This window comes from Bos taurus, chromosome 24 (genome assembly GCF_002263795.3).
Source record: "Bos taurus isolate L1 Dominette 01449 registration number 42190680 breed Hereford chromosome 24, ARS-UCD2.0, whole genome shotgun sequence".
NCBI lineage: Eukaryota > Metazoa > Chordata > Mammalia > Artiodactyla > Bovidae > Bos > Bos taurus.
In genome coordinates, this window is record NC_037351.1 from 33,521,693 (window position 1) to 33,535,313 (window position 13,621).

At 36.4% G+C, this 13,621-nt stretch overlaps 1 protein-coding gene across 2 annotated transcripts in view; it reads right to left on the reverse strand.

Annotated features, from left to right (window-relative positions):
- Nucleotides 1–13,621, reverse strand: part of RBBP8 (RB binding protein 8, endonuclease) — an 81,793-nt gene that overhangs the window by 21,552 nt on the left and 46,620 nt on the right. For both annotated transcript variants that reach the window (XM_024984241.2, NM_001435208.1), the window contains 4 exons: nucleotides 12,204–12,270; nucleotides 4,107–4,282; nucleotides 1,908–2,012; nucleotides 422–507 (listed from right to left, as the gene is read on the reverse strand). In XM_024984241.2, the coding sequence (XP_024840009.1) occupies nucleotides 422–507; nucleotides 1,908–2,012; nucleotides 4,107–4,282; nucleotides 12,204–12,270 (434 nt within the window). The remainder of the gene's footprint in view (nucleotides 1–421; nucleotides 508–1,907; nucleotides 2,013–4,106; nucleotides 4,283–12,203; nucleotides 12,271–13,621) is intronic.

A 13,621-nucleotide genomic window follows, 5' to 3' on the forward strand; every position in this document is an offset into this window, starting at 1 on the left:
TTTAGCTAAATCCTCTAAGCTAAGTTTTTTTTCATTATTTAACTTTTTATTGGAGTATAGACAATTAACAATGTTATGATAGTTTCAGGTGGACAGCAAAGGGACTTAGCCATATATATACACATGTATCCATTCTCCCCCAAACTCCCCTCCCATCCAGGTTGCCATATAACACTGAGCAGAGTTCTCTATAAATTCTGACTCAACCCATAACCTATATCCCAAGAATTCTAAAGACTTGTAGAGTTTTCTGCAACTGCCTGGATTGAATAATATAAATGGGCCTTTTCTAGTGACATCAATTTTGTTCTATTTATCTAATAATCTTTGGATAAAAAATTTTTTCTCTTGCTTAATTCTCTAAAAACTGACTTCAAAGGACACTAATTCATATGTATTACCAAACTAAACAATTACTTACAGATTCTTCTTGAACACAAAGTCCAAGTGTTTCAGCAACTACTGTAGCTAAATTATCAGGAGTATAACTGCTTTTTCCATGTGGTTCTAAGTTTAAGAAAAAAAACACAATTATACAATTGTAGAAACTAGCCATATGAAAACGTACAAAAAAGCAAATAAAAAGCTCAAAGGACCACTTTACAAAATGGCATTGAACAATTTTAAAAATTTTGTTTTATAAAGCCAGAAATACTATAAATTGCAGTATGTTGCAGGCTTATTGCCACTGAAAAAATTATCATTAAAAATATATAATTAAATGGATTTCTTGAGCTATATTAAAATTCCATGGAGGAAGTAATTGGAGGGGGAAAAAAAGTCTAAAACGGCTTTTAGACTGGGAGTGACAATACAATACAGTTGAGAACCACTCCTTTCCATGATGGAAAGCCTTGTGTCTAAGTATTGGAACTACTTCTCCCATCATCATTCACTTGCTTGGCAATCTCACCCAGTCTCATGGCTTCAGATCTCCCCTACATGCTAACAACCTCTATCCTAGACTCATCTATATTCACATTCACCTACCCATCAAAATATTTACCTGAATGTCTACTCAGTATCTGAAACAATATATTTTCAAAAACAAACTCCTGATTTCTAACCAACCCTCAGCTCCATCCTGCAACCCTCAGCTCCATCCTGCAAACCTCCAGCTACCAGTCTCTTTCCTCTTGAGTTGCCCAAAACAATCTCCCGTTCACTCACTCTGCCCTGCCCACAAAGAGCTCCTTAATGTTCTTCAAACAAACCAAAGAGCACCCTCACATCAAGGCCTCTGTGCTCACTGATGTCTCTACCTGGGATGCCCTTTGCCCTGAAATCCACATGACTCACCTTCTTCCCTCAGTCTCTGCTCAAATGTTACTTTTTTTAAGGTGAAACTTTCTAAAATCTCTTCTTACCCTGCTTTATTTTTCTTTAGAGTCCTGTTTCCTCTAACATATATTTACTTTCATTCTCCCCCAATGAGATTGTAAGCTCTATGAGGTTAAACATTTTGTTTAGTGCCCGGTATACAGTAGGTACTCAAATACTTGTTGAATGAATGAGTAAACCATAGTAAAGCCTTATTTACTTAAAATTACTAACAATTTGTATTAAAATGGATAAGGCTTCTCAGTCCATTGAATTTTCCAGGCAAGAATACTGGAGTGGGTAGCCATTCCCTTCTCCAGGAGATCTTCCTGACCCAGGGATCGAATCTGGGTCTCCTGCACTGCCAGCAGATTCTTTACCATCTAAGCCACCAGGGAAGCCCACGGATATTAATATGAACTAATAACAGGATACATTACTTTCCAATGTGAAAAAGACTACTAAACAAGTAATACAAACAAAATTATATGGAAAATATTTTAAAATATTGTCTAAATTTACATGGTTGGCCACTCTTGCCCACCAATTTATAACCTTATAAATTATAATCTTTATATCTTGCTTACTAGCCACTGGAGCTTGACTCTGATCACAAGTGTCAGCCACTAGAATTTCACTTTCCTTAGGTTTATGTTGTGGATGAGCTGAAGACTTTGGTACTGTTCTCAATTCTAAGGGAAAAAAACAGGAGAGATTATAAATAAACAAACAATCATGATAAAATTAACATGCCAATACAAATCTATCTTTAAATGCACTGGAAGTTTATTTTATTGACATAACTTTAACAGTCTAATAAAGAGGTTATTCCTTTAGTTTCACTAAGAAAAAAAGTGGAAGTTAAGACAGTGGGGGAGAAGAGGACTGGAACAGATAAACTTCTTCTGACCTAAGCCTTCTAGTGTTGTAATATTTTAAGGTGACCTTTCCTTGTGGAAATCAGTGGGTTCATTTGCAATGAATACTGCATCATATCGCTTTTCGTCTTTATTTCAGAGTTTTCATTTTCTGGAAGGAAATCTGAAACATGCTTTATCAGAAATCATTCCACTATTTAAGGATTTAATTCAAAGAAAACCAAAAGAAGGACAAAGTAAAGGGGAATAGATTTTTACTAATTATAACTAGAACTTATCCTTAAAAAGCACTAAATGGCAACCTACTCCAATATTCTTGCCCAGAGAATTCCATGGCCAGAGGAGCCTGGTGGGCTATAGTCCATGGAGCCATAAAGAGTCGGACATGACTGAGTGGTTAACACACAAACACACATTTTAAAATAAACAAGCATGGGTATTAGACAAAGAAAAGGAGTAACTAGTCATTAAATTAGTTTTAAAATAATTTGCATGGCTCAAAAGTGATATTTTAAAACCAAAATTTCATAGTCCAAGTAAAAATGATCAGAACAAGATTAAAACTGACATGGTTTTAAACAGTTACAAGTTATTCTCATATAACAAAGAGATAAACCAAGAGCATTTGTACAAGATGACTTTCCTGAAAAAGAAAATTGCTGTGATTTGTTTTTCTGGATATTCTTTCAGATAGATTTAAACATGATCTAAACTATGCTGATGCTTATCTGTGGTTATTCATGTCCTATATGATACCAGACTAAAAGGCCCACAAATGTTCATTCTAGATCCAAAATGTTACATTTTACTTTAGCTCCTAATTACGTGTAAGATTTTTAACAATGCTTTTGTTTTCCACTAGATGGTGATGCAAGCTCATATAAAATGGGGAAAAACTGTGTCAATTTTCCAATATCAAAAATTAAGACTACTATTTTCTTTTAAAGGCAGAGCTACTGTCAACAATTTATCTGCATTATAAAAATATCTCTAAGACTAGATATACTCCTTCTTCTTAAATGCTTTCCTTGTTACAAAGAGTTTAGGTTAAAGATGGAAGTTCTAATTACTGATTTACTTAAATATTAAATAAATATTAAATTAGAAGAAATATTAGAAATAATTAGAAATAATATTAGAATAAATATTAAAAGGAATGAGCACTGTGACACACCACAGGATAAATTTCAGGACTACATGAAAATGTAGTTTCAAAGCATTTACCAGAAATGGCGCCTAGAATTAAGAAATATGCCACTGATAAGCCACAAACTAGAAACATTATAAAACCATTTCCTGATTTACCACCAAGTACTACACATTAGAAAAATTAAAAATAGGTAGTTAAAGCTTTGATGGGAGTAGCTATGGATAATACTTCCAAAGTACAAAAATTTAGAGGCAGGAAGATCTATATTTGAATTTTGACGCATCCACTTGACAGTCTATTTAAGTCCTTTTAGGAACAAATCTTTCCTCATCTATAAAACGAAGATGCTAGAAGCTACCCCACAATCCTGTTGTGAGAGTTAAAATACAGTAATAATGTATTCAAATCACTCAGCATAATAACCACCATACAGGAGGTGGAACTCAATGTTAGCCTACCTTCCTCTTTCATTGTATCCCACTCAGATATACACATAGGGATATTTTTTAAACAAAAAGGAAAAAACTATTCCCTACATTTGTAAAATGCTGAGTGTTTATATATTCAGATGAGCAAATCATGTCTATACATAACACAGGCAGAAGATACCTCCCCAGTCACTTCACTGACGGAAGTTAAGGTTATAGTTGTAATGTACGTTACCCTGAACAGTGACTATCTTCCTAACAATAGATGAAAACTTTTTTTTTTTTTTTTTTAACAGAACTGGGTAACTAAGCTACAACTCTAATCCTCACCATGTGCGCAGCCAGAGTGCTCCAGTTTAGCATGTGTTTGCTCTATATATCGGACGCGGAGGTTCTCCTTTCTTCGTAGCCGATTAGTGCCAGAAAATGAAAAGGTTGTTATTGGTGAATCTGGAATAACATCTTCCTCAGATTCAAGATCAGTTGCTTTATGTGGTTGATCATTCCTAGTGGAAAATAAGGATAATTAAAAGAAAATCAGTTCAATAAATATTTATTAAAACATCTACCACATAGTATGAGCTATAGCAGAACACTCTCAGGAAGATCCTCTGAAGGAGGAAATGGCACCCCACTCCAGTATCCTTGCCTGGAAACTCCCACGGACAGAGGAGCCTGGTGGGCTGCAGTCCATGGGACTGCAAAAGAGTAGGACATGAAGACTGAGTGAATAAACAACAGCAGCCAAACACAGGTATGAAGTTGGAAGAGAAATAATTCCTTGCATCTAACATTCCTAAATACAAGGATCAGAGATATACTCAAATGACTAGAATACCAGGTGGAAAATATTATTGTGAGAGGTGAAGTAGAAAGTGTAGTTGGTGGTACTTCAGGCGAAAATTAAAAGAATTTTAAACGGCAGAGAAAATCCATAGAGGATCCTGCAAGTTTGAGAAAGGCAGGCAGTAGTACCGTGTACTTGTGTTAGAGAGGGACATGCTGGAACTACATGAAGGAGAGCCTCGAGTTAAGTATGCACATCATTTAAAAAGCAAGAGGAAAGGAATTAAGGTTTTAGAGATGGCAGTAATGTGACAGTCTAGCAGCAGGACTGTGCAAGATTGGCTGGGACAGAAAGAAAGGGGGCAGTGGCTGTAATAGTCTAGGCAGGAGCATCTGCAGGTTTGAGCTGGAATTCTGAAAATAGGTATGGAAAGGAAGGGACCAGTGTTAAACACTGACAAGAGAATCAGTAAGTTTTCATTTCAGTTCAGTTTAGTCGCTCAGTCATCTCCGACTCTTTGCGACCCCATGGACTGCAGCACGCCAGGCCTCCCTGTCCATCACTAACTCCTGGAGTCTACCCTAACTCACATCCATTGAGTCGGTGATGCCACCCAATCATCTCATCCTCTGTCCTCCCCTTCTCTGCCTGCTCTCAATCTTTCCCAGCATCAGGGTCTTTTCGAATGAGTCAGCTCTTCACATCAGGTGGCCAAAGTATCGGACTTTCAGCTTCAACATCAGTCCTTCCAATGAACACCTAGGACTGATCTCCTTTAGGATGGACTGGTTGGATCTCCTTGCAGTCCAAGACACTCTCAAGAGTCTTCTCCAACACCACAGTTCAAAAGCATTAATTCTTTGGCACTCAGCTTTCTTTATAGTCCAACTCTCACATCCGTACATGACTACTAGAAAAACCATAGCTTTGACTAGATGGACCTTTGTTGGCAAAGTAATGTCTCTGCTTTTTAATATGCTGTCTAGGTTGTCTAGGTCATTAACTTTCTTTCTAAGGAGTAAACGCTTTTTAATTTCATAGCTGCAGTCACCATCTGCAGTGATTTTGGAGCTCAAAAAAATAAAGTCAGCCACTGTTTCCCCATCTATTTCTCATGAAGTGATAGGACCAGATGCCATAATCTTAGTTTTCTGAATGTTGAACTTTAAGCCAACTTTTTCATTCTCTTCTTTCACTTTCATCAAGAGGCTCTTTAGGTCTTCTTCACTTTCTGCCATAAGGGTGGTGTCATCTGCATACCTGAGGTTATTGATTTTTCTCCTGGCAATCTTGATTCTAGCTTGTGCTTCTTCCAGCCCAGTGTTTCTCATGATGTACTCTGCATATAAGTTAAATAAGCAGGGTGACAACATACAGCCTTGACATACTCCTTTTCCTATTTGGAACCAGTTGTTGTTCCATGTCCAGTTCTAACTGTTGCTTCCTGACCTGCATACATCAATAAGATTGGCAAATGACAGATTAAGCGTCTTAAATAATACAAGGCTGTATACTGTCACTCTGCTTATTTAATGAATATGCAGAGTACATCATGAGAAATGTTGGGCTGGATGAAGCACAAGCTGGAATCAAGATTGCCAGGAGAAATATCAATAACCTCAGATATGCAGATGACACCACACTATGGCAGAAAGCAAAGGAGAACTAAAGAGCCTCTTGACGAAAGTGAAAGAGGAGAGTGAAAAAGTTGGCAACTCAACATTCAAACAACTAAGATCATGGCATCCGGTCCCATCACTTCATGGGAAATAGATGGGGAAACAATGGAAATAGTGACAGACTTTTTTTTTTTGGACTCCAAAATCACTGCAGATGATGACTGCAGCCATGAAATTAAAAGACATTTGCTCCTTGGAAGAAAAGTTATGACCAACCTAGACAGCATATTAAAGAGCAGAGACATTACTTTGCCAACAAAGGTCCATCTAGTTAAAGCTGTGATTTTTCCAGTCATGTATGGATGTGAGAATTGGACTACAAAACAAGCTGAGCACCAAAGAACTGATGCTTTTGAACTGTGGTGTTGGAGAAGACTCTTCAGAGTCCCTTGGACTGAAAGGAGATCCAACCAGTCCATCCTAAAGGGAAACAGTACTGAATATTCACTGAAAGCTCCAACTCCAATATTTTGGCCATCTGATGAGAAGAAGTGACTCATTTGAAAAGACTCTGATGCCTGGAAAGATTGAAGGCGGGAGAACAGGATGACAGAGGATGAGATGGTGGGATGGCATCACCGACTCAATGGACGTAAGTCTGAATAAGCTCCGGGATTTGATCATGGACAGGGAGGCCTGGCGTGCTGCGGTCCATGGGGTCGCAAAGAGCCGGACACGACTGAGTGACTGAACTGAACTGAAGTAATACCAACACTGATAGCACCGATGTTAGTTGCAGGCTTGCAATGGCAGGCACTCTTCAAAGTGCTACATGTATCAATTTAAGCATAAGGTATTACTCTCACTTTACAAAAGGAAAAATGAAGATATAGAGATTAAGTGACTTACTAAAATAAAAGTAAGTAACAGAAACAAGATCTAAACCCTGGCAGCCAGACTCCCAAAGACAATACTGTTATCCTTGGTATAGACCATGGGACTAATGACTGACTACAAGTAGGACTCAAACAGTTCCATTAAAACAAGTCATACTATGTCACTCTTCTGATTAAAACCTGCCATGTCTTCCCACTCAACTGAAAACACAAGCCAAAGTCTTTACAATGATTGATTTATCTCCCTCCCCTTATTACCTATCTGATCCCTTTCAAATTATATTCTACTCCAGCCACCCTCGCTTCCCCAAGGCTCCACACCAGGCACATTCCTACTTTATGTTCTTTGCTCCAGCTGTCCCATCTGCTTGGAATGCTCACACCCAGATATTACAAGGCTAATTATCTCATCTTTTCCAAGTGTTTGCTGGAGTTTTACCTTCTCATCATTGCCTGCCTTAAACATGCTATTTAAAACTGCAAGCCCCTTCCCACACCCTAGTACTCCCATTCCTTATTATTATTCCACTGTTACTTTAACCATAGCACTTACTGCTTTCTAACTTAGTACATAATTGATTTGTCTACTGCTCATTGGCCAGAATTGTGAGCTCCAAAAGGCTAAGGCTCTTTTTGGCTCACTGATACATCACGAGTATATGCAACAGTGGGTACCTGGTACATGCTCAATAAGTATTTGTTGAATGAATGAATATGGAAGATTCCTGATTCCACTAGAAAAATAAATTCATGCTGATCCAGGCATATGTTCTTGCCCAATTCAATTCAAGACTGAAGGTACACAAAGATTGGGTTATGACTGAATTGTGGGTATTGAGTAAAATAAATTCATTTTAACTCAACTGACTTTCCCATGTCAAACCATTTTGACCTTATTTGCCAATAATTTTTATCAGTCTGTCAGACATTTAAGTTTTACATGACAAAACCAGTTTTTTCTAATATAGTCCTATCAATTTGTATGACTATGTATTTCCAAAGAATGAGATTTTTATAAACTATGACCAAGTCTTTTTAATTGAGATTAATTTTTCCTAACAGATTTATATCTTAATTTTCTAGATAATATCAGTATTATTGTGGTCTATAATCCTATGCTCCATTCCAAGGAAAATCTTTATAGCTAATATCTACCTACAATTACCATTTTATTCTGGAAAAAACAAAGCAAGCTAAAGTCATATGAGAAAGTCTTACAAATTAATGGAGTGTGAAATCTATCTGACCTTGCTTTAACTAATCACGTCACAGGCTACCTGTCTATTAGTCATAAAAATTCAACCTGAAACATGAATGAGTCACGAGAAGAAACTGATTTCCTGGCAGTCAATCTAGAAGTAGCTGGGATCACAAAAGGGAACCCCCCCAAAAAAACCAGCTCTAACTAGAGGTGTCTAAACTAAGTAAACAAGTGCTGGCTTTGTCCTCCTTTGTCCTTTGTCATAAAAGAAAAAGGAAAAATACAGCTTTCCGTATCGTCATTAAATTTCTTCTTTAAAGCATTTCATCTCATTCTGATTTTCTGAGAAAAGTTAAAAGTTTATGCCACACCTTTTGGTTAATTAGGGATTGAACACAGGTCTCCTGCACTGTAGAATTCTTTACCATCTGAGCCACACTTACTAGTCATGTTGTGTAAGTTAACCTTTCTGAGTCTCAGTTACCTCATCTATTAAAGCAGATACAGTACTGTACTTTCCTACTTCATTTTTCTGGAAAGGTTGAAAGAAATGATATATGTAAAAACGTAATGCAATGCCCAGAAAATAGTATTTAATCAATACTGCACTTATTTTACAATGAAGACTCCTTTGATGTAAGGTTTTCACAAACAACTACTACAAAGTCATGACTCTAAAGTCCTGTACTTTTATACCACCACAAAAAGTCTACAAGTAGAGGATAGGGGAAGACTTTGACTTGAAGGTTCTAGTTAGCAGTAAACCCAGTAAGGTCAAAATATACCTATCTTGACCACATTAATATTAGGGCTTCCCAGGTGGGTCAATGGTGAAGCATCTGCCTTTCAATGCAGGAAATGTAGGAGATGTGTGTTTGAGCTCCACATCAGGGAGATCCCCTGGAGGAGGAAATAGCAACCCACTCCAGTATTCTTGCCTGGAGAATCCCATGGGCAGAGGAGCCTGGTAGGCTACAGTCCATGGGATTGCAAAGAGTTGGACATGACTGAACAACTGAGCATGCAGCACACACAATGTAAGTAAAAAGATACAGAAAAATGGAGTGGGCAGTACTACTCTACTGGTCAGACTATACCTAGAGGATTGACTTAATTAAAATATTGACAAACTGAAACATTAAAAGAGAAATAATTTGAAGAGTCTTCAAGTAATGTCTCATGAGGAATAGTTAATGAACAGAAAATATTTACTCTGCATATTTACCTACTTATGATGAAGACTCAGGAAGGCCCCATACCTATCTTTAAAGCACACAAAGGGCCATCAAGTAGAAGGAGGGGTAAACTTGTTCCAGATGGTCCCAGAAGTTAAAATCAGAATCAGCAAGTATCACTCCGTAAAGTGATCTCTACCCAGACTTAGAACTTACTAACAGTATCATCTCACTAAAATTAAATACACTTGGGAGACAGCGAACCTATACAAAAGGTATTTAAATAATGGCGCTTTAAGTTATACAAGGGATTCAGTTTAAAAGAGAACACTGAGGGAATTTCCCTGGCCCAGTGATCAGGACTCTGCACTTTCAATGCCAAGGGTGAGGGTTTAAAAAAAAAAAGACTCCTTTGACTTTCACTCACCCAGGACATTTATTTCCCAAAACAAAGTGAGTCATGTCCTCAAAACTTAATTATTTTCTTTCTGTGACTGGTACAGTTGAATATATATTTTAAATTTCCTAACAGCAAACCTCTTTCTGAATAATTCACTATACTGTCACTGAACAACTGTCCTACCTTAAAAGGTATCTGTAACATCTAACCCAGATTAGGTGAATCAGAATTACCGCATTTAGCAAGAAAAAACATAAATAAAATAATACTTTTTTTTAAAGTTCAGAGAAACTTCAGACAAGATAATACTTGCTTTTTTTCCAATTGAAAGCAAAAGAGAGTATGTTTGAGGAGAATAAGCTGGTTTATGTGAATAACTGTCTTAAATTTCAGGAGAGAACTTAAAGACACAACAGATTATCCCCTATACGGTCCTGAGGGAGGCATGTACTAAATAAAAGATACATGCCCTAAACTCATTGATATGATTGGGGTGACCTTTACATCACAGAACATAAATTAATGTAGGTCAACCACCACTCATCTGAAATCTTTGAACCAGATGCAATTCGGAACTCAAGTTTTTTTTTTAAATGAAGGGTAATACAGAGAATATATAGTTTGTTACAAAACACTTTCAGTGGAGCCTGAGGTATCACCCTGCAGTCAAGCACACTGATACAATCACAGTAAAGCACAGGAATGCTCACAGGAAGTGGGACAAACAAGGAAGACTGTAATAAAAACTGGGCTTTCCCTGGCGGCTCAGTGGTAAAGAATCTGCCTGCCAATGCAGGAGATGTGGGTTTGATCCCTGGGTCAGGAAGATCCCCTGGAGAAGGAAATGGCAACCCACTCCAGTATTCTTCCCTGCTAAATCCCAAGGATAGAGAAGCCTGGTGGGCTACATTTCATGGGTCACAAGGAGTCAGATGTGTCTTAGCAACTGAACAACAATAATAAAAAGTATCTTGTCAGTTGAGGTGAGGGTATGTTGTAACATTTCAAAAAAACCATTTGAGGCTTTGGAATCATATAGAAATGATTGTGAATTTGTGTTCTAGCCTCATTTCAATATTCAGCACAAGTAAAATCAGTAAGTGCTGATCTTCATACACACTTGTTTAATAACCTCAGTCTGGCCCCAAATCCTTCTTTCCTCATTTGTTATCCCCCCTCAAAATTCTCCTTGGCTACCAATATTCAGTGGACTGCTAACATGGCAAAAATATCAAAATCTTTTTGGACACCAACTACTTAAAAAAGGCACTGATATGATTAAAGATGCTAATTCCACTTGTGAGATGTGTTTATACGTAAGACAATAACTAAGGCAAAATCATGTTATGTCTACATAGTTTAGCAAAGTTTTTGCAGATGTCCACTTAAATTCAACAGTCTTTAAAAACCTTGGAAACCATTAAGACTATCCTGAATTGTAACTCTTAAAAAGATATTACATAAACTTGACATAAATGGGAACTAAGAACTGGCCATATCTCTTGCTCTGTATCAGACTAGACCCAGAAAAACAGATTCTTTTTTTGAGACACTGTCAAATAATGGAGAGAACAGAGTCTTCTAAGTCAGAAGATGGGGTTCTGAGTGATGTCTCGTTATCTACTAGTTGTGAGGCCATGGCAAGTTATTTGACTTCTGTAAGACGTGGATTCCTTGTCCATAAAGTAGAGACAATAAAACTACCTTGAAGAATCACAGTGAGGATTAGAAATAATAAACGCAGAATACAAAGAAGAGTAACTGGTATACAGGATAAAAGTTATTATTTTTATTAACAAAAACTGGGGGAGAGGGGGAGAGGGAAAGGAGGAAGTTCTCCAGGCCTGAGAAACATGTAAGAGGAAATAATCATTCATATTACTTTTACTAAGTTTCTAGGACAGAGCTGGAAAGGTGGTAACAAAACTCAAGTATTTATTTAAAATAGAAGTATTTCAAATAATTTATTTGAATAATTTATTTATAATAGTTATAAAAATGAAAATGCTTTAAATTAAAATGTTTTGATAATTTATACATTCACATGTATACTCTTGTGAGTATACTCATACTTTATACTCTTTATAGTATATACTCTTTAAAGTATATACTTTATACTCTTCTAAGAGTATAAGATAAGAGATGCATACAAAGTCTTCATATATACTTCTGAAACAAAAATACAGTGATTTTCCTTGTATTTTCAACTGCAGAATACTTTATAATTTTTAAAAAAGAAATCTTTGATTCTTACTATACCTTTACAGTTTGCATAGCTAAGTAAAATGAAGAAAGAGAAGGTAGGGGAAAATACTCAATTTTCTGCCACAGTTAAGAAAAAATACTTACTCAATTTTCTGCTGCAGCTGTTCAGAAAGCTTTTTATTTTCTTCCTGTAGAGTGTTCTTTTCATTCACTTAAATATAATGTGAAAAGAAAGCATAAATTATAGCTATATTAGGATGCATGTCAGGCTCTTTCAATAATTTCAACAGTCATGGAGAAATTAGGATTTCAAATTCTATGTCGTATGTTAGGGTTAATGCTACTATTCAAAACTAATTTGTTACTAGGTAGTGATTACTACACCTCACACTGTGCCAGTTGCACATAAATGATTAACTGATAATTTTATGTAATGCTTGTGGGCAAAAAAGAAAGAGGACCTCATGTCCTGGGCAGTAGAGTTTAATTATTCATACTGAGGACAAGAAAGCATTCCACCCGGTTACTCAGTCCTACTAATTTAAAATACCATTTTAGTGAGTCATTTATCTCAAAATAAATCTAATCATAAAATATAACAGTGAATATCAGTATAATTTTTTATAACAGAAGCACACTTAAGTAGATTTTCTTCCTTAGTCATACTGTATGTTGCATGAATAATTATGGTATCAATAACTTAATATACCACTGAAGTAGCATCTCCTTGTTTGACTCTACCTTGACTAAATTTTCCTATCCATCCTTATTTATAAAGCAAAAACTCAGTTTGGAGCTATAATTTCTATGGCTGCCAGAACAAAATTTTTATTAATCCTTGATATTATGTCACTGGTTAAGCATGTGTTTTACTTGGAGGAATATATCAAAGAGATCAAGTCAGAATAAGTACAATTAACCTCTAATAAAGAAAGTTAATCACACTCCAAAAATCTGTTAATAATTTAGTGGTTTAAAAATCTCAACATATTTTCTTACATTGAGTAAATAAAAATTTGTTGACTATATACAATATGTGAGGGCTACTAAACTGCCTCCTTTGGAGGATCGGGGAAAAAACTCTACAAAAACCTTAAGCTATGACAGTGACCTAAAGGAAAGTATAGTCTAATAAGACACAAGATATTATATAAACTTTTTTTTTAAACTGCTGAAAGTAACAAAGGTGTTAAGAGAAGCACAGATAAAATACTAAATGAAATTCCAAGGAAAAAAAGGTTTACTTTGTCCTGTTAAGAAAATCAGGAAAGGATCCGAGAGGACACCTGAGCCAGACACAGAAAGAGACATCCAAGAGACTCCCACAGCACTGCCACAATCAACAACAAAAACAAACTGTGAGTGAAATCCAAGCAGAGTCAGCAAGCAGTTGTTGGTATCAGCATTGATGGAGGAACTGAACTTGAAATTTCCAGTTCAAGCCTGAACTTCTGGAATGGAGCCAGAGTGATCCTAATTCAATGACCACTAGAGTCAGTAGAAAATGACTCATATATAGATTCCCAAGTATTTCAGATAACAGCATTACTTTACATAATAAT